Source organism: Arachis stenosperma, chromosome 10 (assembly GCF_014773155.1).
Source record: "Arachis stenosperma cultivar V10309 chromosome 10, arast.V10309.gnm1.PFL2, whole genome shotgun sequence".
Classification (NCBI taxonomy): domain Eukaryota; kingdom Viridiplantae; phylum Streptophyta; class Magnoliopsida; order Fabales; family Fabaceae; genus Arachis; species Arachis stenosperma.
The window spans coordinates 4,582,823-4,606,291 of NC_080386.1; the positions used below are offsets into that span (position 1 = coordinate 4,582,823).

Genomic DNA, 23,469 nt, shown 5'->3' on the forward strand with positions numbered 1-23,469 from the left:
AATATTAAAGGTCCTTTTAATAATTAAATCTTTCTAACGATCCTTTGTAATAATTTTTCCTATATTTTAATTCTTTCTTGTCGAAATAATCTTATTTGGCTGAATCCAATGTGCAAGATTTGAATCTGACAATTTGTTTGACTGGACCATTCTAAAGTACCAGCAGATACAACAGAGACACAGGCAGATACAAAATCAAATAGCTGTTAGTAGTTTCGTGCTATATTTTTATTACCCTTTTTGAACAACTTTTATGCCATAATTGCGTGTAATTCAATATTTTTATTACCCTTTTAGAAAAAATTCATGCCATGGATTGATATTGTTAGATGGCATTTTTGAGAGTTTCTTTGAATGATGTCCTAATCTTATTCTTTTTCTGACATGATGAGTGTCTGAAAATTTTCAGCCATCAGCCATTGTGCCTAGTAGTCTAGAACCCATGGCTATGGACAAGAATACAGGTAACTTCATTCTTGTCACTTACAAGGCGAAAAAAAATTATTAGAAAATTATCATAATAGCTAACTTAGGTTATTTTCATGAAACTTGTCTAAATCTTAAACACAGAACCTAATAGCTTCTAATATAATCCTAAGATGGGAATATAAGAACATATATTTTTCAACTAACTCTTTCTTATCTTAATTGTTAACTGCATTCCAAGAATTTTTAGTGTAGTGAAGTGATGCTTTATGATTTTGATACTTCACATTCCATCTCAGGTTCAGGAGTCAATGATTTAGCTCATGTAACTGTAACAAGACAGTTGGCCAACCAGAATTATGATCGTCCAAGCGCAACTGCACAGTCATGAAATTGCAAGTCTTGCATTTTTTGCCTCTAATCCCTCTTTAAATGTGTATTCTTGTCCTTCCTGTGTTTAAGAAATTTTAGAAAATTTTGAGGATGCTATTCTACTAATGTTTCTGAGATATGGAAGTAATTTTCACACCATATGGATGTATAATTGTACATTATTGAATGAGTTGAGTTATATGTAAAGAAATATTATATAGATAATCTATTTTTCATATACCTCAAAGGAAAAAATATATAATTTATGAGTTGAGTTTTTTTTACATTTATTTTGTATGAAAATAAGTTTATTTTCCAATGAAAAAATCTAAAAAAAATTATATTTTATCTTACTAACGGATTTACAGACGGATTTTTTGTCAGTACTCAGAGTTTGGAATGGTATTCCAAAGCTCAAATTACCGACAGAAAATTTGTTGAAATTTGCCTCTAATTACAACAAAAAATCCGTTGAAAAATCTGTCTGTAATTACTGACGAAAAATTCATCGAAAAATCTGTCTCTAATTACCGACGGAAAATCGTCTGAAAATTTGCCTATAATTACCAATGAAAAATTCGTCAGAAAATCTGTCTCGAATTACTGACGGAAAATCCATCGGAAAGTTTGACGCCCAAAGAAAATGGAGAGGAGAATTTACTGAGAAAATTTTTTTCAGTAACTAATAAAAACTTGTCAGTAAATTATTGACAAAAAAAATTTGTCAGTAAATAATTTTTGACGAGGCTTATATAGAAAAATAAAATCCGTAACTTTTGTGTTATGTATTAATTTTACATTACGTAAATTTTAAAATTTTTTTATTAGTATAAATAATTCATGTGCTCTTTGATTTTGAAGTGAAGGTAAGTTAAATATGATATAAATTTATTATTTATTTTATTTTAAATTTTCTTAGGAGTAAGAAGTCCAGTTTATATCTAAAATATGTTGTCATAATAATAAAAGTATTAATTTCGCTAAAATTAGTGATTCAAACGGTGTTTTGGAATTAATAATTAAACATAATTCCTCTACAAAAATAACCATTTGTATTGCTAAAATTATATATATATATATATATATATATATATATATATATATATATATATATATATATATATGTGTGTGTGTGTGTATGTGTAGTGTAACTTGATATACATGTTTGATTTAAAATCCCCCTCTCTCTAATTAACTTGATATACATGTTTAAGAGATATTGATCATTAGGCCTAGTTAACAAGTCAAAACTTGTGCATATATATATGTATAATGTCACGTATTAATTACAAGGCCGCCAATTCTATGGCATCTTATATTTTAATTTGTATTATATACTAATAGATAATTTTAATAGTCTGTTAGAATATAAGTAGAATAGTACATATAAATATTTATTATAAAATATTATGTCTTTATTATTTTGATTCTCTTAATATCTATATTATTTTTTTATATTGTATCATTTTAAATAATTTAAATACACATAAATAATTTCTCTACTATTCTCTCTTACTTTTCTGACATAGCCAATTTTATTATACACGTAATAAAAATAGTTTAATTAACTAGTAAGGACGTACACCAGCAATGTTTCCTGCAGGACTATAAAGACAACCAACAAAGATGCATCTCTTTTGGGGGCACGGATTCATTACACGGAAGGAGTTTACACACGAAAATGCAAAAAAGCTGTTTGGCGCACCAATCAGTCAAAAAGTATTAAAATTAAAATGCATGTTTTTGTGGGGTCTTTTTCACAATTACACATTAAATAGAGGTAACTTCTTTTAATTTTTTTAAACGAATATATTTCACTTAATTGTTACAAGCCGCCTGCTCTATCAGGTTCTCTTCCTACCCTTCCTTTGCCGTCTCACGCGCACCGTCCCTTCCATTATCTCCACCGCCAACAACGATGAAAAGAAAGAGCTAAAGCTCTACCATTTAACATTGTGAAGTGTGAATCTCAATGCTTCTTTGTGTAGAATCAGAAAACCCTACATACATAAAATTGTTGAAGTATCGATCAGCGTTAAGATTCATTGTCAAAATGGGGTCTTTCGGTTTCAGATTCGAGTACAAGACCCAAACCGTTAAAATCGTTGTTGATCCATCGAACTCGATCCACGCGTTCACCGTGTCACCGCTTTTGAGATCGACATTGAGGAATCCCAAGTCGAAAACCTTCGCCGAAACCATGCTATTTAAGTCCATGCCGACATGGTTACCGTTAATGTCGTTGAACTCAGCATCCATTAACGTGTCGAATTCAATGGCGATGAACTTCGTGGCGGCGGCGGTGAGGTCGAGACTTCCGCCGGCGTCGTTGAGGGAGTCGTCGCCCGGCGAGAGGACAAATGCAAGGCCGCCGCCAATTGATGAAGAGTTGAGATTGGTTACAGAAAATGAGAAGAAGGTTCAAAAGCTGGCCGGAGAATGGTTTTCCGGTTGGTGGAATCTTACCGGACGAGAATGTAAGGCTCTGCTGGAGCCATAGCTGGGGACGGAAAGGTCGCGCGAGGCTGACAATTTCGTTGTTCAAGTTAGCATCGCCGAGGAGCAAAGAGAACTGAGCGTTAAGGTTCCAAAGTCAAACTGAATTAATTTAAATATTTGATTTTTTGTAATTTTTTGATATAATACCACAAAACATTTTAAATTTAACAATAATAATCATCATAAAACTAATATTTATATCCCACTGACACAAAAGTAAATTAAAGTATTACTAGTCAATCATATGAAATTAGATTTAGACAAATTTCCACCGTTAGATTAAAAAGCATATATAATCCAATGATTCTTTATCAACAGACACACCGATCCGTCAAAGTTAAATGTTATACACATTGGTAAGCCAAACACACACGACACATGAAATCTATGCCCCTCTTTTGGCAGTCATCGCACTTAACTCTAGCACACCCAACATGAGTAGTTTTTTTCTAAACAACTTGAGTGTATTCTTTACACTTACCACCAATATACGAATTGAATTTATGGTCGTAGTATTCTTTCTGTGCCACCCATCTCACTACTTTTGCTGCTGTAATGTGTTCAACAGATCCAAACTTCAACATAAGATTCTCGCCGTAGATAGAGGACTTGCATGGCGGTGGTTTTCCCCAGCAGATTTCGAGGCATTCATTCACCAGCTCTTGAACTTTTTTTTCTAGTTTTACATCCCACTTCAGTGGAGGAACCCCAACACTTGCTCGTGCAGTGTTGTGGTCTCTCAAATACTCTTCTGGAGGCTCTCCTTCATTTGCTACCATAGCTACTGAGCACAATGGCAATAATATACTTACAAAAATTATTATTATTACCATCTTAATAATTCTCATTTTATTGTTCTCTGCCAATTCTCATTTGTTGGATTATTATAATATTGTAATGAATAATGGCTACATATATATATATATATATATATATATATATATATATATATAGTTGCCTTTTGATATACTTGAATACATGTATTGATTTAATTACTAGATGATCAAGAAAGAAAAATAAAATATTAATTATCAATTAGAGCAGTATAATAATTATATATAATTGATGATTCTTGATTCTGATCTTTCATAATAACTTGAGGTCAAATTAAAAAAGTTTGTAAATGCCTTAATCAAATAATGATGCAGGAACAAGGAGACACAGGAGATTAGGTATATTAATTAGTTAATTATAATAAGGGGATATAAATTTTATATTATTTAGGATATATAGTAATTAAATTGCGTTATGTATTAATTTTATACTATTTAAATTATAAAGGCTTTTGCTTTTTTATTAATATAAATAATTCATGTATCTTTTAATTTTAAAGTAAATATAAGATGAATATGATATAAATTTTGTGTTTATTTTATTCTAAATTCTCTTATAAATAAAAATTTTATTTTATATCTTTAACTTAACCAACTAAAGAGAGTTTTTACAATAAAATTATTAATTTCGTTAAAATTAATGAATCTAAATTATGTTGCCATAATAGAATTGTTAATCTCACCAAAATTAGTATTTCAAATAACGTTTTGAAATTAATAATAAAAAAAAAGAAATATAAACATAATTTCTCTACAAAAATAACCATTTGTATTGCTAAAATTATATCATATATGTGTGGTTTAACTTTATATAAATGTTTGATTTAAAACCCCCCTCTCTCTAACTTGATATAAATGTTTTAAGAGACATTGATCATTAGGCCTAATTAACAAGTCAAAATTTATGCGTATACGTATAATGTCACATATTAATTATAAGGCATATGGCATCTAATATTTGTTGTCTAATTGTTTTAGTAAATTTTAAATATTTAAAATTTTTTAGTTAGTATACTTTTAAATTAAAAAATAACTATTTAATCTTTTTTAATAATTAAAAATCATTTTTAAAGACCAAAGCAAATACCTCATTACAATTCATCAAATTAATTACCGTCTATTTGTTGGTTGCTGCATGGATTCTGCCTTTCATCAAGTCAGCTCTAATAGCTAGTTTTATACATTCACATGATAGCATAACACACACATTCACATGCAACTTCTAGAAGGTCATAGATTTTATCATCTAACTAAAACCTTTTAATAAAAATATGTTTTTTATTTATTTTGTAATATCTATATATTTATACACATAATTTTTATAGTTAATATTTTTTATAATTAATATTATTTAATTTTAAATTATATTTTACTACATATTCTAAATTATTTCACTTGTGTACTAATAAATCATAATTCAAATTATTTTAATTTTTTTAAAGACATCATACATTTAAATTAATGTATAATTTTTTAAATCACCGTCTTTGATAATTTGAAAACTTGTTTCATGTTTTTAAAGTAAAATGATTTATTCTGATTCACATATATTTTCAAATTTTACTATAATTGAATTTGAAAAAAATGTTAAATATGTAAATTAATTTATTTAATTGACAAATTTACTTATAATATTCATAAGATCATATACATAATATTCATAGTTAGATAAAATACACGTAATATCTAGAATTTTATTTTAATAATATTCATAATTTCATACCTATAATATTTATAATTGACAAATTTTTACAATTAATATTATTAAATTTTTAAACTATATGTCTTGTTATTTATTTCAAATTATCTCATGTAGACCAAAGAATTATAATTTTAATTTTTTTTATTTACTATTTATATGTATGTTTATTTATTAATTTTAATATAACAAATTAATATATAATTACTTTTTAAAATTTTATTTCTTAATTTTTTTTATATTTTATATTTTATTTTTTAATAGTCTATAGGTAAAATATAAGTTCATTAAGTTGTATAATAGAAATTGTTAAATTCTTTAATTTAATATCTATACTTTAATTTTATATATATAATATTTATAATTTTATACACATATTATCCATTCATAATCAATAAATTGGTGCTACTTTATTATTATTTATTATCTTATTTTACAAATCATAAACCAATAATTTTGAATATTTTTAATTTTTAATAAATAACTAGAGACCGATCAAATTTAAAATATTTTTATTTTTTGTAAAATGTGTTGAGGTGATTTGAGATTTTTTTAGAATTAAAAATATAAAAATTTAAAATTTTTATTTGAGAGAAAAAATTATAAAATTATAAATGCATGCAATAATAACAAAAAAATTAAAATTTGGTTTACATTTAATTTTAGCTACGTAGCATTATTTAATTTTAATAGCCAATTTTATTGTATACATAATAAAAGTAGTTTAATTAACTAGTAAGGACGTACACCATCATCGTTTCCTGGAGGACTATAAAGACAAGCAACAAGAGTGCATCCCACTTGGCATTTATCGCACTTAACTCTAGCACATCCAACATGAGTAGTGTCTCTCCAAACAACCTGAATGTAGCATTCACAATCACCACCAATGCACAAATTGGATTTATGGTCGTAGTACTTTTTCTCGGCAACCCACCCCTCCACCGCTTTTGCCCCCGTAAAGTGATCGGATGTCATATGCCACGCAACATTCTGGCCGTAGTAAGGGTCTATGGTTGGCTGATATTTCCCCTGGAAACAATGTTGGATGATTGTATTTAAATACTTTTGAGCTTTTTTTGCTAATTTCTCATCCCACTTCAACGGAGGAACCCCAACTCTTGCTCGTTCATCATTATGGACTTTCAAATACTCGTCTGGAGACTCTTGTACCGCAATTACTATGCACAATGGCAATAATATGCTTACAAAGCTTATTATTATTATTACCATCTTCATCCTTGTTTTATTGTTTTAGAGGAGGAGTGTTTAGGCTTGGATATGTATCATCTATTTATATTATGTCATAGTTGCCTTTTCGTGTACTTGAATACATATATCGAAATTTACTAGATGATCCACAAAGAAATATAAATTATTAATTATCAATTATTAGAGCAGCTTAATAATCAAGTATAATCGATGATTCTTGGCTCTGATCTTTTATAATAACTACTAGACTGTGGAGGTGGATTTTATTTTATATTTTTATTTTAGAAAAAATGACAAATAGGTTATTGACCTTTTGATTCGCAAATATTTAAGTTTTCGAATATTTGAAAATACATTTAGGTCTTTGGCCTTTTTAAAATTTAGACATATTGATCATTCATGTTTATTTGGATCTGTCAGACTCAACAAAAAAATCAAACATAACTCTTATTGTCACTACTAAAAAATTAGTTATTACAGACAGATATTTTTGATAAATTTTATCCCATAAAAATATAAATGAAATTTGCGAAAAATTTTTTATCGAAAAAAAAAATGAATTAAAAAAAATTACAAACGGATCATAGTTGTCTTTTCATATACTTGAATACATGTATCAAAATTTACTAGATGATCGACAAAGAAATATAAATTATTAATTATCAATTATTATTAGACCAGCTTAATGATAAGTATAATCGATGATCCTTGGCTGTTGGCTCTGATCATTTATAATAACTACTAGACTATGGTGGTAGATTTTATTTTATATTCTTATTTTATATAGTATAAAATAAAGGTGTTTATTTTAATATATATTGCCAAAATGTCGTTTAATTAAGACGATTCGATGGACGCTTTTAATATAAAAAATATTACTTGTTCTTTTTTCAGTCAATATTTTTAAAAATTTATTATTATTAATTTATTTTTACGTATCAATTATTTAAAAAAGAGTTCTATTAGCGAGTTAATGAAATATTTGTACAATATATACAATAGGTTATTTATTTGGCCCATTATGAGTTAAAAAATGAACATCACCCATACTATTCAGAATAACTATCCGTGTACTAGAGATAATAAACATCTCATGTCATGAAACACCTCATCCCAAAAACTCAAACTAATAGAAAAAGATAACACTAATGCTTATATCTTTAATACTAAATCGGACATTCTTAAATCTCTATTATACACATTGTACAAATATTCTATTGACAAATTAGCTCTCTATACTTCCTCTTTAAAAAATTAAAAAAAGTATTTATATTTTATTTATTTTTTAATAAAAACAAAATAAAAAATAATATTTAAAAAATACCTAATTATGGTCATGTTTGCTCTCGGTTGACGCGTACCACAAATTAATTGATCTAATCAAAACTACATTCGGTAATGCTTAAAAAATAAAAAATAATTAAAATTTATCTCATTTAATATTTATTAATTATTTATTAATTAATAAATATTAAATAAGATAAATTTAAATTATTTTTATTTATTTTATTTTAATTATTAAATATTTTTTATTTATTATATATAAAAATAACTTTTTTGTCGTAATAAATTTAAATAGTTCATTAGAGATACTCATACTACAAGAATCATAAAAATTAAATAAAAGAGACACCCACACAAAAAATGGATCAGTTTTCGATTTAATTTGACCGATCGAGTTTTGGCCAATTTAATCGTTATGAACAGTTTTTAAACAGACAATTTTAGTTTATCAACCAAATCACATCACATAGTAAACAATTCTCAATCTAACCAATTGACTCAATTCGATTTTTAAAACATTGGTTGTTTCTATTATTTTTCAATTGTTATTTGATCTACTAATCTTTATTTTCCTTGATCGAGGGTCAAGAATTTGTTAATTATCGAAAAAAATTAATGATTAATACTAATTGCATACTGTTTTAATTAACTTTTAATATATATATTATGCATATAGGGGGGGGGGGGGGGGGGGGGGACTTGGGCAAACAACCATAGTTATAAGCTAAAATTGATAACCATAAAATCTACAAGATCAATGCAACAAGAACGAAAATAGGAAACTATTGCAAACTTATATTATATATTAGCCGATCATATTCTTACGTGTTGGTATGGTAGAATACTAACATGTATCTTTTTTTTTTTTTACATTTTTAATATTTTTATGGTATGAAAGATAATTTTTTTATTTTCATTCACTTTTTGCAATTATTTTTCATACCAAAAGTGAAAGATGTACGAAAGAAAAAAAATACACAAAATAATATATATATATATATATATCTATTCATACCCTGGCCCAACGACAAAGGCCCAGGTCCAAATAAAAGGCCTAATCTGAAGGATTAAGCCTAACAAGTACCGACCTCCACGTAAGAAGTCGGTATCAACCACGACTTGGTCTGAAGAAGTCGGATGTGAGATTAGCTGGCAGATAAACACTCATTCAAATGAGTAACCGCCCCTAAAATCTCTCTAACCGCTTCATAAAGCCATATCTTAACCTCCCCAAGATAATGGGGCGGTTAACACCCTAAAGATACGGCACTACTCCAACGGTGGTTATTGGCTCACCACTATAAATACACTGACACCCCTCAGGTATCTCTAAGTCCAATACTCTCTAGACCTGCTCACACCCTTGCTAACTTAGGCATCGGAGTGTCTTTGCAGGTACCACCCCCCATTCACTCACGCGAACAAGTCGGACGGAGTCTCCCGAGTTGCAGATCCATCCGGAGCCCTCTTCCTTCATACATTTGGACCATCAACGCCATCCATCTTATTTATCTCCGGTTACCCACCGTAACATTGGCGCCGTTGCCGGGGACCCGAGAGATCATCCATTGATGGCGGACAGATCCCACGAAGAAGGCCATGCGAAAACAGATTCTGAACAAGAGAATCTGGACATGAGTAATAACGATGCGGATCTAGCCCTACACCAGGAAGTTAATAATCAACATAGAGAAGGCACCTCCGGAGTGAAGAACCCGAAGGTAAATTCCTCAGATGGGCGCGAATCAGAAAAAGGCGGACCATCCCACGTAGCTGAACTAATGGGATTAGTCCACAGCCGCCTAGAACAATTGGAGCAAGAGCGGGAGAAGCAAAAAGAAACTGAAAAGTACCTCAAAGAGGAGATGGAGCGGCGAAAAGAGTTAGAAAGAAAACTCTTACAGCTAGAATCTTCCCTCAAGAGTCACAACTCCCGCGACGAACAAGAAGAACAACTCTCGGGCCGAGAAGATCCTTTCAGCGAGGACATAATGAGGGCAAAAGTTCCGAGAAACTTCAAAAGCCCTGATATGGACCTCTATGATGGAACCACGGATCCAAAGCATCATCTAAGCAACTTCAAAAGTCGGATGTATCTAGCTGATGCCTCCGACGCTACGCGATGCAAAGCTTTCCCGACCACTTTATCGAAAGCTGCGATGAAGTGGTTCGATAGCCTTCCCCCGAGATCAATCACTAGCTTTGAAGACCTCTCAAAGAAGTTTTTGATGAGGTTCTCAATTCAGAAAGACAAGGTAAAACATGCACCGAGCCTCCTGGGAATAAAACAGGAGGTCGGAGAGTCTTTACGAGCCTATATGGAAAGGTTCAACAAAGCATGTTTGGAGATCCAAGACCTGCCCACAGAGGCAGTCATAATGGGGCTAGTCAATGGGCTCAGAGAAGGTCCCTTCTCACAGTCCATATCTAAAAGGCACCCCGTTTCTCTAAGTGATGTACAAGAAAGGGCTGAAAAGTACATCAATATGGAAGAGAATGCCAAATTAAGGGACCTGAGTTGGCGACATGGACCCCCTCCCTCATCTAAGGAGAGGGAAAGGGAAGCCAAGAAAAAGGAAGAACTCGGTCTCGAAAGGCCCAGGAAATATCACTCTTATACTCCTCTAAAAACTTCTATAGTGGATGTATACAGGGAGATTTGCCACACTGAAAGGCTGCCACCCCTTAGACCTATTAAAAATAAAAAAGGGGGGAGCCGCAGCGATTATTGCGAGTACCATAAAATATATGGTCACTCCACTAACGACTGTTACGACCTTAAGAATGTGATAGAAAAGCTGGCTAGAGAAGGTCGGCTCGATAGATATCTCATGGAAAGGTCGGACAGTCATGGAAAGAGAAAGCGAGATGATATGGATAGAAGAGACCCACCGCCGCAGACTCCAGAGAGACATATCCATATGATCTCAGGAGGATTTGCGGGAGGGGCTCACTAAATCCTCTCGCAAAAGACATCTCAAAGAGTCTATCAAGTCGGGGAAGAGTCACCCGACCTCCCCACTATTTCGTTCACAAAGAAGATGGGCAAGGGATAATCCCCGGGCACGACGATCCCGTGGTGATAACTATGATCCTAGCCAATGCCCATCTCCACAGAACCCTAGTAGACCAAGGAAGCTCAGCGGACATCCTTTTCAAGCCCGCTTTCGACAAGCTAGGGTTAGATGAAAAAGTTGAGAGCCTACCCCGATACCCTATATGGATTAGGGACACGCCAATAAAACCACTGGGATTCTTGCCCCTCCACACCACTTTTGGAAAAGGGGAAAGATCAAGGACTCTGAGCATAGACTTCATAGTCATCGATGAAGGGTCAGCCTATAATGCCTTAATTGGCAGGACTACCCTTAATCGCCTCGGAGCAGTGGTATCCACTCCCCACCTTTGCATGAAATTCCCGACCTCAGCGGGAATAGCAACGGTAAGAGGAGATCAAAAATTGGCGAGGAAATGCTACAATGAAAGCCTAAATCTGAGAGGAAAGGGCAAAGAAGTCCACACCATAGAGCTCGGCGGCACAAGGGCCAGAGAAGAGCTGCGACCACAACCGGGAGGAAAGACCGAGGAGATACAGATTGGTAAAGAGGATGGAAAAAACACTTACATAGGAGCCAACCTAGGGGAAACTCTAAAGCAAGGGCTGGCTGAACTCCTAAAAAATAATTCCGACCTCTTTGCCTGGAAAGCCTCTGACATGCCCGGGATTGATCCCGAGCTTATGTCCCACAGGCTCTCGGTTTACCCAGGGTCCCGACCTGTACAACAAAGAAGACGCAAGCTCGGCACGGAACGAGCCCTAATAGTAGAAGAGCAAGTACAGGCGCTCCTGGAAGCCGGCTTTATTAGAGAGGTCAAGTACCCAACTTGGCTAGCCAATGTAGTGCTAGTCAAAAAACAAAATGGTAAATGGAGAATGTGCGTCGACTATACCGACTTAAATAAGGCATGTCCTAAGGACCCTTATCCCTTACCAAGTATTGATACCCTAGTGGACTCCATCTCGGGGTACCAATACTTATCATTCATGGACGCCTACTCGGGATATAACCAAATCCCGATGTATGGGCCCGACGAGGAGAAAACATCATTCATCACGCCCAGAGCCAACTATTGCTACGTGGTCATGCCATTCGGATTAAAGAATGCAGGAGCCACATATCAAAGGCTGATGAATAAAGTGTTCTCCCCCCACCTGGGAAGCCTAATGGAAGTATACGTTGACGACATGCTAGTAAAAACCAAGCAAGAAGTCGACCTCTTATCCGACCTCTCACAAGTCTTCGACACTATAAGGTTGCATGGGATGAGACTAAATCCCGCAAAATGCGCCTTCGCGGTCGAAGCAGGGAAATTTCTAGGATTCATGCTAACACAAAGAGGGATTGAGGCCAATCTCGATAAGTGTAGAGCCATCCTAGAAATGAAAAGTCCGACTTGTTTGAGAGAAGTCCAGCAGCTCAATGGCCGACTTGCAGCCCTCTCCAGATTTTTGGCAGGATCAGCATTAAAATCCCTTCCACTATTTTCCCTATTAAGGAAGGGATGCCAATTCGAATGGACTCCAGAATGCGAGGAGACATTCCAAGAGTTCAAAAGGTTCTTAAGCTAACCTCCTATCTTAACCCGACCAATACCGGGGAAAGACCTCATTCTATACCTATCCGTAGCAAACAGGGCTGTCTCGTCAGCCCTGATAAAAGAAGATGAGGGCGGACAACACCCGGTCTACTTTATCAGTAAGGTCCTGCAAGGCCCTGAACTAAGGTACCACAAACTAGAAAAGTTTGCCTACTATTTAGTAATAGCCTCACGAAGGCTACGACCTTACTTTCAGGCTCACACAATAAGAGTCCGTACGAACCAACCCATGAAGCAAATCCTCCAAAAGACGGATGTTGCAGGGAGAATGGTTTAATGGGCGATAGAGCTCTCCGAGTTCGACTTGAGATATGAAACTCGGACAGCAATTAAAGCCCAATGCCTCGCCGACTTCATTGCAGAATATGCAGGGGATAAAGAGGACAAACCGACTACATGGGAGCTCTATGTAGACGGATCCTCCAACAAAACAGGAAGCGGCGCAGGCATAATATTAGTAGATGAAAGGGGAACCCAGATAGAGGTTTCCTTAAAATTTGAATTCCCGGCTTCAAATAATCAGGCAGAATATGAAGCCTTGATTGCCGGACTAAAGTTAGCAGAAGAAGTCGGTGCGACAAAGGTGATGATATACAGCGACTCACAGGTAGTGACCTCCCAAATAAGCGGAGAATATCAGGCAAAGGACCCTAATATGAAGAGGTACTTGGAAAAAACCTTGGAGCACCTTGGGCGCTTTGCAGAAACTGAGGTCAAACACATAACTCGGGATCTAAATAGCAGAGCGGATACCCTATCCAAGTTAGCAAGTACCAAACCAGGAGGAAACAACAGAAGCCTGATTCAAGAAACCCTCCAAGAGCCCTCGGTAGCAAAAATAGAAGATAAGCAAGAAGCACTTGAGGTAGTCGGTTTAAATCTCGGATGGATGAATCCCTTAGTCGAATACCTGAAATTCGACATCCTCCCTAAGGAGGAGAAAGAAGCCAAAAGGATCCGAAGGGAAGCACAGCATTACACTTTGGTGAGAAATGTCCTTTACAGGAGAGGGATATCGACACCATTGTTAAAGTGCGTACCGACCTCAAGAACCGCCGAGGTATTAGAGGAAGTACATAGCGGGATCTGCGGAAATCATCTCGGAGCGAGATCACTAGCCAGAAAAGTAATCCGAGCTGGATTCTACTGGCCGACCTTGCAAAAAGAAGCCACAGAATTTGTGAAAAAGTGTCAACCGTGCCAGATGCATGCAAATTTCCACGTGGCTCCCCCAGAAGAGCTCATTAGTATCACTTCTCCATGGCCTTTTGCAAAATGGAGAATGGATTTGCTAGGTCCTTTTCCCCAAGCGCCAGGACAAGTCAGATACTTGATCGTGGGAATAGACTACTTCACAAAGTGGATAGAAGCAGAACCGCTAGCCACTATCACCGCTCAAAGAAGTCGCAGGTTCCTTTACAAAAATATCATCACAAGATATGGGATACCTTATTCCATTACTACGGATAACGGAACCCAATTCACCGACGCTACCTTCCGAAGCTTAGTAGCCAGTATGAAAATAAAACATCAGTTCACCTCGGTAGAACACCCACAAGCCAATGGGCAAGCCGAGGCAGCCAACAAAATCATACTGGCAGGGCTAAAGAAAAGACTACAGGAAGCAAAGGGAGCTTGGGCTGAAGAGCTCCCTCAAGTGTTATGGGCTTACAGGACAACCCCCCAATCCGCCACAGGAGAAACACCTTTCCGACTAGTCTATGGTGTAGAAGCCATGATTCCGATAGAAATCAATGAGCAAAGCCCAAGGGTAATTCTCCATGACGAGGTCGAAAATGTACGGGGACACAAAGAGGAGCTCGACTTGCTCCCCGAAGTCCGAGAAGATGCCCAGATAAGAGAAGCAGCATTGAAACAAAGGATGACTACCAGGTACAACAAGAAAGTCATTCGAAGAACATTTGCCCCGGATGACTTGGTCCTAATCAGAAACGACATTGGAGTCAACAAATCAGGAGAAGGAAAGCTCGCCGCAAATTGGAAGGGACCATACAAAATCAAAGAAGTATTAGGGAAAGGTTATTATAAAGTAACCGACCTGAACGGCACTGAGCTACCAAGGTCGTGGCATGCTTGTAATATGAAAAGGTACTACAGTTAAAAGCGAACTCTACTTCCTGATGTACTCTTTTCCCAACTTCATGATTTTTTCCCAAAAGGGTTTTTTCTAGAGAAGGGTTTTTAACGAGGCATCATAGTAGAGGCTAAGGGAAAATAGGCTATCAAGACCCTTAGTAGCAAAAAGGTACCTTCCCAATTAATAAAGATCTTTTTCATTTACAATATCCCTTATAATATCCTTCTTTATTTTTCTAAGTCTTTCTACGAAACGCGCCGACTTAAGCTCGACAAAACGTGAAAATCCCATGAACCGACCTAGATGGTCGTCAGGATAAAACGACGAGGTACAAGTCGGCGTAAAGAGGTTATATGAGTTGATCGTAAAAACTCGGGAAAAATCCGACTCTCAAGTCGAATGAGAATCCGAGTGGAACGAACTCGGAAGTACTCCGAGTAGAAGAAAAACGCATCGCAAAAATAACCTAAGTCATAAAAACTCACTAAAGCAAAGTTGAGTATAAAGGATAACAAAAAGAGATTGGAAAACCTGAGAAAAGTTTAAGGCTGCTTAAAAGCCCTTAAACAAAAAGGCTCCCAAAAAACAAGACAAACCAACAAAAAGGTTTTTAGAAAAAGATCAAGAGGGTTTTTGAAATATCGAAATTAGAAAAGCATACACGCACAAGGTAACTTAGAACCCTTATCCAAAAAAGGGCATTTATTTTTCTACACCCTCATTCAAAAGGGCACTCGCCAGAAATATTTTGTTTACGGCCTTAAAAGGCCAAGAGAAATTGTTCACACAACCACCAAACAACATAAATAAGTCTAAAAAGGGGGGACTCACAGGCCGAGCCCCCTTATAGCCATAAAAAATAAATAAAGTCATTTTTTCAGAGGAGTAGACGGATCACCACCACCAGAGCCAGGGGGAACGCCACCAGGACCAGGAAGAGAAGCTGAAGAGGAAGTCGGAGGAACGATTGAAGAACTCGGAGCATCTTTGGAACGAGGAGGAGACTCAATAATCCTCTGTCCCCGAGTCTTCAAATCCGACTCGGAAACAACCTCGGGGACAGGAGGATCCACGATGGCGCCGTCAATAACTACCTTATCAGGATGTAAAGGAGAAAGATCCAAGTCGGGAGCGATAACTCTGACTTGCTCCAGGAAAATTCTCCAAGACTCCTCGGCCCCATCAGCAATAGAGTCCTCCAACTCGGCATACGCGTTCCGAGAATTCAGCAAATCCTTCCTCACAGCCACAATATCTTGAAATAAACTTTGATAGCTGTCCTGTGCTGTCTTCCTCAAATTTGCCTCCATAGTACATTGGGCTCGCAGCTTACTCTCCTCCTCCCGAAGGTGATCCCTCTCCTCCCTCAATTTATCTCTCTCCTCCCTCAACTCCTTCTCCTGGCGTTGGAAAGCAAGAAGCCTCCCCTCCAACTCCTCAACCTTCGAGGTTGCCCCCAAAGAGCTGAGGGGAGTCTTCTCGAAAATGTCCAAAAGTTTGCCACAAACACCCGCCGCCCTAAAACTCTCCTCGGCCAGAGTGGTGAGGTGGTTTCGAACAGAAACATCATCCATACTTATATAAGGATAGATGTTCTTTCGGACGAATGCAAGAGCATCCGCCTTAAACCCACCATCCAAAGAAGAGCCAGACTCTGAAGTCTTGCGCTTCTTCTTCTCTGGCTCAGGAAGAAGTTGGGCAGAAGGGAGTGGCTGAGACAAAGTTGAAGAAGAAATTATAATGGGTTGAGAGGGAGTGCCCACATTCTTAGGAGGAGGAGGAGGAGGAGGAGGATAGGTGATCGCCCTGGCACCACCGGACCTAGCTCGGGACTTTGCCTTAGCCTCCTGAACTCTTTGGTAAGACTCCTGAGCATTCTTCCTTGCCATATCTACAAGAAAAAACAACTAACAAAAGTTACAAGTCGGTAACACTCAAGTCGGTAGAAACAAGTCGGAAATAGGAAAATGCATTTACTACCTAGTTGCGACCGAACAAAGGTCGGCGTCCCCTGGAGGATTTTCCTAGTATCCAAGTATGGGGCCCTCCCCCACGCTTCTCGGAAAAACCCCACAATGGCCGCCTCCACCTCGTCCAAGTCATCTGGACCATACTTCTCACAAGGGGAGGCCGCCAACCAATAAAGGGGAAAGCGAGGGGAGGAATGCTCATCCAGAAAAAAGGGGTGGTGACTCTCTACAGCTTGCACTTTGAAAAAATAGTTTTTGAAATCATGGAAGGATTCGTCAAAAAGGGTGAAAACCCTCCGACCTTGTATGGCTCGGAAGGATACCCATTGCTGTTTGTTGTTTAGCCCACTAAAGGGCTTAGTCATATGAAAAAGAAAGAAGAAAATCCTCAAAGAGGTCGGAAAGTCCAGAGCGTGACTAATAAACTGATAGATCTTCAAAAAACCCCAAGAATTGGGGTGAAGTTGAGTAGGGGCAACTCGACAGTGGCGCAAAACAGATATTTCGAAATCCGAGAAAGGAAGAAAAATACCCAAGCGGGTGATCATACATTCATACATAAAGAAAAAATGAGGGGCCGCCTCATTAACTCTCCCAAAACAAACCCGGTCTTCCGGACCCGGGGTTATCAACTCATATTTTGGCTCGTCCTTCTCCGAAGCACAAAGCCTGTGATGAGTACGAAGAAGAGTGATAAACTCAGCATCGACCAAGGGTTCCTCCCCAAGGACCGTAACATCAACCCACTGAGAAAGAACATCTACAGAAGCCATTTTTTCTTTATATAAAAGGTGACAGAAACCTACAAAAAGAAAAAAGAAAAAGAAAATCAAAAAACACGGTCCCTAAAGAGAGAGGATACGAAGCCAAAACCTACAGACCAACCTATCCACCCACAAAACAAAGCATGCAAACATAAGGCATGACGTGAAAGAAATAAAACTAACCTTTATCCGAAAAGTGAAGGTTGGAAAGAGCAGAAATCTTCGAGCACAAGAATACAGCACGAGCAAGGAAAGAAGAAGTTTGAAAGATTGCAGAAACGGAAAAATGAAAGAGAGAGAAAGTATTTATAAACATGCTAAGAGGCATAATGGTAAAAGCGGAGCAGCCATTAATGAGATTGCACCGTTACCAAAGCCCTCAATGCTTCCCCAACGGACACGACGCTTGAATTGACGTAACTGTCAGAAACAAAGGGTCGCGAAAATCACGTCGGTTTCTAAGACCCACGCTTCCTCCAAGTAGGTCGACTACGAACCCGAGTTAAGTACTTGAACCCAAACTTTAAAGAAAATTTGGGCTCAAGTAGGGGCACTGTTCATACCCTGGCCCAACGACAAAGGCCCAGGTCCAAATAAAAGGCCTAATCTGAAGGATTAAGCCTAACAAGTACCGACCTCCACGTAAGAAGTCGGTATCAACCACGACTTGGTCTGAAGAAGTCGGATGTGAGATTAGCTGGCAGATAAACACTCATTCAAATGAGTAACCGCCCCTAAAATCTCTCTAACCGCTTCATAAAGCCATATCTTAACCTCCCCAAGATAATGGGGCGGTTAACACCCTAAAGATACGGCACTACTCCAACGGTGGTTATTGGCTCACCACTATAAATACACTGACACCCCCTCAGGTATCTCTAAGTCCAATACTCTCTAGACCTGCTCACACCCTTGCTAACTTAGGCATCGGAGTGTCTTTGCAGGTACCACCCCCCATTCACTCACGCGAACAAGTCGGACGGAGTCTCCCGAGTTGCAGATCCATCCGGAGCCCTCCTCCTTCATACATTTGGACCATCAACGCCATCCATCTTATTTATCTCCGGTTATCCACCGTAACAATATCATTTCTCGTTAATTAAACTATAACTTATAACATATATCTTTATTTATTATTTATAATGATTTGACTACGTAGCATTACTCAATTTTAATAGTTAATTTTAATATACACTTAATAAAAATAGCTTAATTAACTAATAAGGACGTTCACCATCAGCATTTCCTGGAGGACTATAAAGACAAAGAACAAGGGTGCATCTCTTTTGGCATTTATCGCACTTAACTCTAGCACACCCAATATGAGTAGTGTTTCTCCAAACAACCTGAGTGTAGCATTCACAATCACCACCAATGCACGAATTGGATTTATAGTCGTAATACTTTTTCTCGGCAACCCACCCCGCCACCGCTTTTGCTCCCGTAAAGGGATCGGATGCCATATGCCACGCAACATTTTGGCCGTAGTAACGGCTTTTGATTGGCTGAAGTTTCCCCTTGACACAATTTTGGATGAGTTTATTCAAATACTGTTGAGCTGTTTTTGCTAATTTCACATCCCACTTTAGAGGAGGAATCCCAAGGCTTGCTCGTGCATCATTATGGATTTCCAAATACTCTTCTGGAGGCTCTTGTACCGCAGCTACTATGCACAATGCCAGTAATATGCTTACAAAGCTTATTATTATTATTACCATCTTCATCCTCGTTTTATTGTTTTAGAGGACAAGTGTTTAGGTTTGGATATGTATCATCTATTTATATTATGTTGTAGTTGCCTTTTCGTGTACTTAGAATAATACATGTATCGAAATTTACTAGATGATCAACAAAGAAATATAAATTATTAATTATCAATTATTATAGCAGTTTAATAATGATCAAGTATAATCCATTGATGGTTTCAGTGGCTAAGAGAAGGGGGGTTGAATCTTAGCCCCTTTTTGCTTGCTGACTCTTGCTGGACTTTAGATGAGACTTTTCTGTTTTATCTCGTCCCTAGTCACGAGACATTTTCATTTTGTCTCGTCACTTGGCATGAGACATTTCTGATGTTGCATCTTGAACAATAAGAACAGAATTGAGGTAGGAGAGAGAGAGAGAAGATAACACCCAGATATATCCTGGTTCAGCTGCTAAGTGCAGTGCAGCCTACATCCAGTCTCCATCACAACAATGATGGAATTTCACTATAATCATCCAGATTACAACTTGTAAAGTGCTAACCCAACTTACAAGGGGATTCCCACAGAATCATGAAACACAACACAGATGTACAAAGGACCTCTAAGACATCTATGGCTTTTTCTTTTAATTTTGCACTCTCTGCCTTTTTCCGCTCTATGGCTTTTTCTTACAAACCTCACTGTTTGCCTTTTTCCATGAGACTCAAGACATAACAAAATTAAACAGAAAAATACTAAACAGAAAACATTGAAGGAGAAGAGAACTACTAGCTTAGGAAGCTCTGAGAACTCTGTGCCTTGCACTCTCAAATCTTACTCTTTTCCTTGAATCAAACCATGACTGTTCACCTCTTTTATAGAGAAGTGACGCCTTCACAGTTTGAAAACCAGACCCGAGCTCAGCTTCTTTTCCTTCAACAAAAACCGGTTCGGCCATACAGAGAGAAGGAGTTACTCATGCAAAGACCAACATGCAAGTACCTCTCTCCCTTCCTTGGTCATCACTCTTCATCAATCCGAGCGCTCCATCCTTGGCTTCCTCTCCAAGATGGATTTCTGGCCCTTGATGCTTCATGATGATGATGACTTCATCTGCTTCATCTTCTGCCTTCAACCATCACTTCGCCACTCTAGCTACTCCCTGTGGTGGTTGATCAGAAATGAAGACAAGTCACGCCTCCAAGATCCTTCTGCTGGCCGAATCTTCATCTTTTCTTTTTGGGTATGGAGGATCCGAGATTAACTCACCAAATCTAACCATATTTGGTGATTATCTCAGCCACTACATACTTTTTGTTTTCTTGCCATCATAGTGATGGACTTGTAGCTTGTCCTTCCTTCCTTTCGGTAGCTTACTCTTGCTTTCATGGAGGCCATTGTTTCCTGTGTATTAACCGAAGAGAGAAGAAGAAAGAGATGAGAGAGAACACAGAAAGTAAACAAAAGCAATTCAAAACAAGTTAAATGAAGATAGCTTGCTTTTACTTCCCTGGTGGATTAACGTGTAATCATAATGATTCCCATCACATCAAAATCAATTTCTCTCTCATAGTTCCAAGACTAGCATATTAATTTTGAAATCCATTCTTAGTAAGCAATGGAATCCGTTGGAGAGCAAGAAGCCTTTATGCTTTCATTCAAACTTGATTTCGGGCTAGACTTGGAAGCTTTCATCAAAGAAATGTTTGGGCTTGGTAATATTAGGATTTAAATTGGCCCAAACAATATTTTCGGATCTCTGCATGCATAACACATTTGGCTTATTGAACTTTGGCCCAATAAAAGCATTTGCTTTCCTGGTAATTATGGATCATGCTTTTATCATATGAGAAAGCATTCACTTGGGCCTGCATCAATAATATTCATTCTGGCCCAAATAAAACCTGCATTACAAAATTGATTTAATTAATATTAAATCCAAAATTAATTTTGCAATGAATTATGTTAATAATGTTTAGTCATCATAAAATTAGTTTAGAGTTTTCCAAACTCATCAATCTCCCCCTTGATGACAAACATTATTAAAATTGAAATGGAAGGAAATTAAAAGATTAGAGTACAGGTACTCCCTTTGAGGATTGAATTTCTTCCCTTTTAAAATGTTACATGGCTCCCCCTTAATATGTGCCACTTTTACCAAGGGAAGCATAAACCTGTAACAATTTAATCAAGCTTCAAAATAACAATGTTATTCAACATATTTATTTGAGAATGTTGAATGCTTGATTTATGAGCAGAGCCTAGTGATAATCAAAAACTTATTTGTTATCATAATTGATTTTCTGCTCAAAGAAATTACAAACCAAAAAATATTTCCTGTTCAACATATCAGAGTGACATAACATAAGGAAAATATTTGTAAAGCAAAATAAGGCAGTTTTTGATGCTTTATACAATTTAAAGAAACTGCCAAAAAATACCTTTTCAAGACAATAAGGCTATCAAAAATTAATCAACATCCAGGCATAAGAGTAAAACATAACTATAAACCAGATGCCAAATCAAAACATGATAAGCCAAATATGCATCTTTTGAACAAGAGAGATCATGAATTTTCAAATTTGAAAATTTCATCTCTGTTCCTATCTCCTTCTCATCCCCTGTTTTTCTTTGTTTCCAATTTCAATTTTGGAAACTTATTTTCCTCCCCCTTTTGTCATCATGGGGGAAACACCTGCACAAAAATATGAAGAATACCACAGGATAAACATAAAAGCAAGACAGCAAAATAACATGAGTGTTTCAAAGTATCACAGAGCAGGGAGTTTGTAGTTACGCTCATACAAAAAAAGAAAGATTGAGCCTACTTTTGCCAATATCAAGTAAAATAACAAAGACACTAATCATCAGACAGATTGAGATCAGAATCTGCAGCTTGTTCTTCACTGCCAGCACCCAAATCCTTTTCCAAATTTTCCAGCATCATACCCACACGCTCTTTGCATCTGATCCAGGCACGTTCATTTTCAGCGGCTAGCTTTCGAGCAGCTTTATGAAATTGAATCATGATAGTGGACATGTTAGAGAACTCAGTGAGAATTTCCCGAGATGACTCAGTTGCCTTAGGAGATTCAAACTGGCTTTCTAGGTCACTGTCCATTGGCATCGGTTTCTTGCTCTTTGGGCCTTTAACCGCACCACCACCTTTGATCATGGAAGTTTTGTTCTCCACATCCTCATTGGTTAAATCTACCTTATAGTACTCAAAAATACACGTGAGAAACATTCCATAAGGTAAATTAGCCTTTTTTGTACTTCTTACAGAGTCCCACATATGTCTGATCATAATGTATGCAAATGAAATAGGAGTAGAAGTAACAAGAGCAAAGATTATCAAGGAATCAGATACAGTTACCCTATTGTGTGAACCACTCTGTGGAGTCAGAATGAGGGTAATGATGCGATGCAACAAAGAATTGGTTGGTCCAAGGGCTTTATGAGTGGGAACCGTGCCATCTAATCCAGACATGTTTGCGCAAATATGGAAAAGAATCTACTTGTAAGTCATCCCAATATGATCATCCCATTTGTCATTCATGTACACTCTTGGTCCCTCGTCCGTGTATCCAAGGGCAGCACTGAGAGTTTCTGAGTTCAGAACCATATGCACGCGTTTCACATAAGAGTGAAGAGCACCGTCAATCATTCTGAGGTTTGCATAAAATTGCCGAACCAGTTTCGGGTACACCATTTTGTGAATGTGTAGCAGAGGAGTCCACTTGATGTTATCAAACAGAGGTTGCAAGATAATTCCTTTAGTTGACAGATAATCAAGATTTACCAGATAGGAAAGACAGATATGCCTCTTCTCCAGAATTTCTTGATGGAATTCATAACATGCACAATTCAGAAATCTGGATGGATCAAAGTGAGAATGAGGCTTGTTGAACTTGTTCTTGAACTCCAGTGACTCGAGATTGGCTGGTTCCCTGGTGTCATGGAACACG

The 23,469-nt window shown here is 36.8% G+C and overlaps 1 protein-coding gene across 1 annotated transcript; it reads right to left on the minus strand.

Moving 5' to 3' along the window:
- Window positions 1-6,561: 6,561 nt before the first annotated feature.
- Window positions 6,562-19,540, minus strand: LOC130956619 (pathogenesis-related protein 1A-like). The gene is made up of 3 exons (XM_057883649.1): window positions 19,051-19,540; window positions 16,846-16,973; window positions 6,562-6,861 (listed from the first exon to the last, which is right to left on the minus strand). The coding sequence occupies exons 1-3, from the start codon at window positions 19,538-19,540 to the stop codon at window positions 6,562-6,564; spliced, it is 918 nt and encodes a 305-aa protein (XP_057739632.1).
- Between the last annotated feature and the right edge of the window lie 3,929 nt (window positions 19,541-23,469).

What these genes read in the sequence shown, in the direction of transcription:
- LOC130956619 (XM_057883649.1), bottom strand. Translation starts at nt 19,540, where the DNA reads ATGAAGATGGTAATAATAATAATAAGCTTTGTAAGCATATTACTGGCA. An exon ending in TCCTCCAGGAAATGCTGATG is followed by an intron (nt 16,974 to 19,050) that starts GTGAACGTCCTT and finishes TTTTTCTTGTAG; the next exon opens with ATATGGCAAGGAAGAATGCT. An exon ending in CTCCTCCTCCTCCTAAGAAT is followed by an intron (nt 6,862 to 16,845) that starts GTGGGCACTCCC and finishes CATTGTTTCCAG; the next exon opens with GGGAAATATCAGCCAACCAT.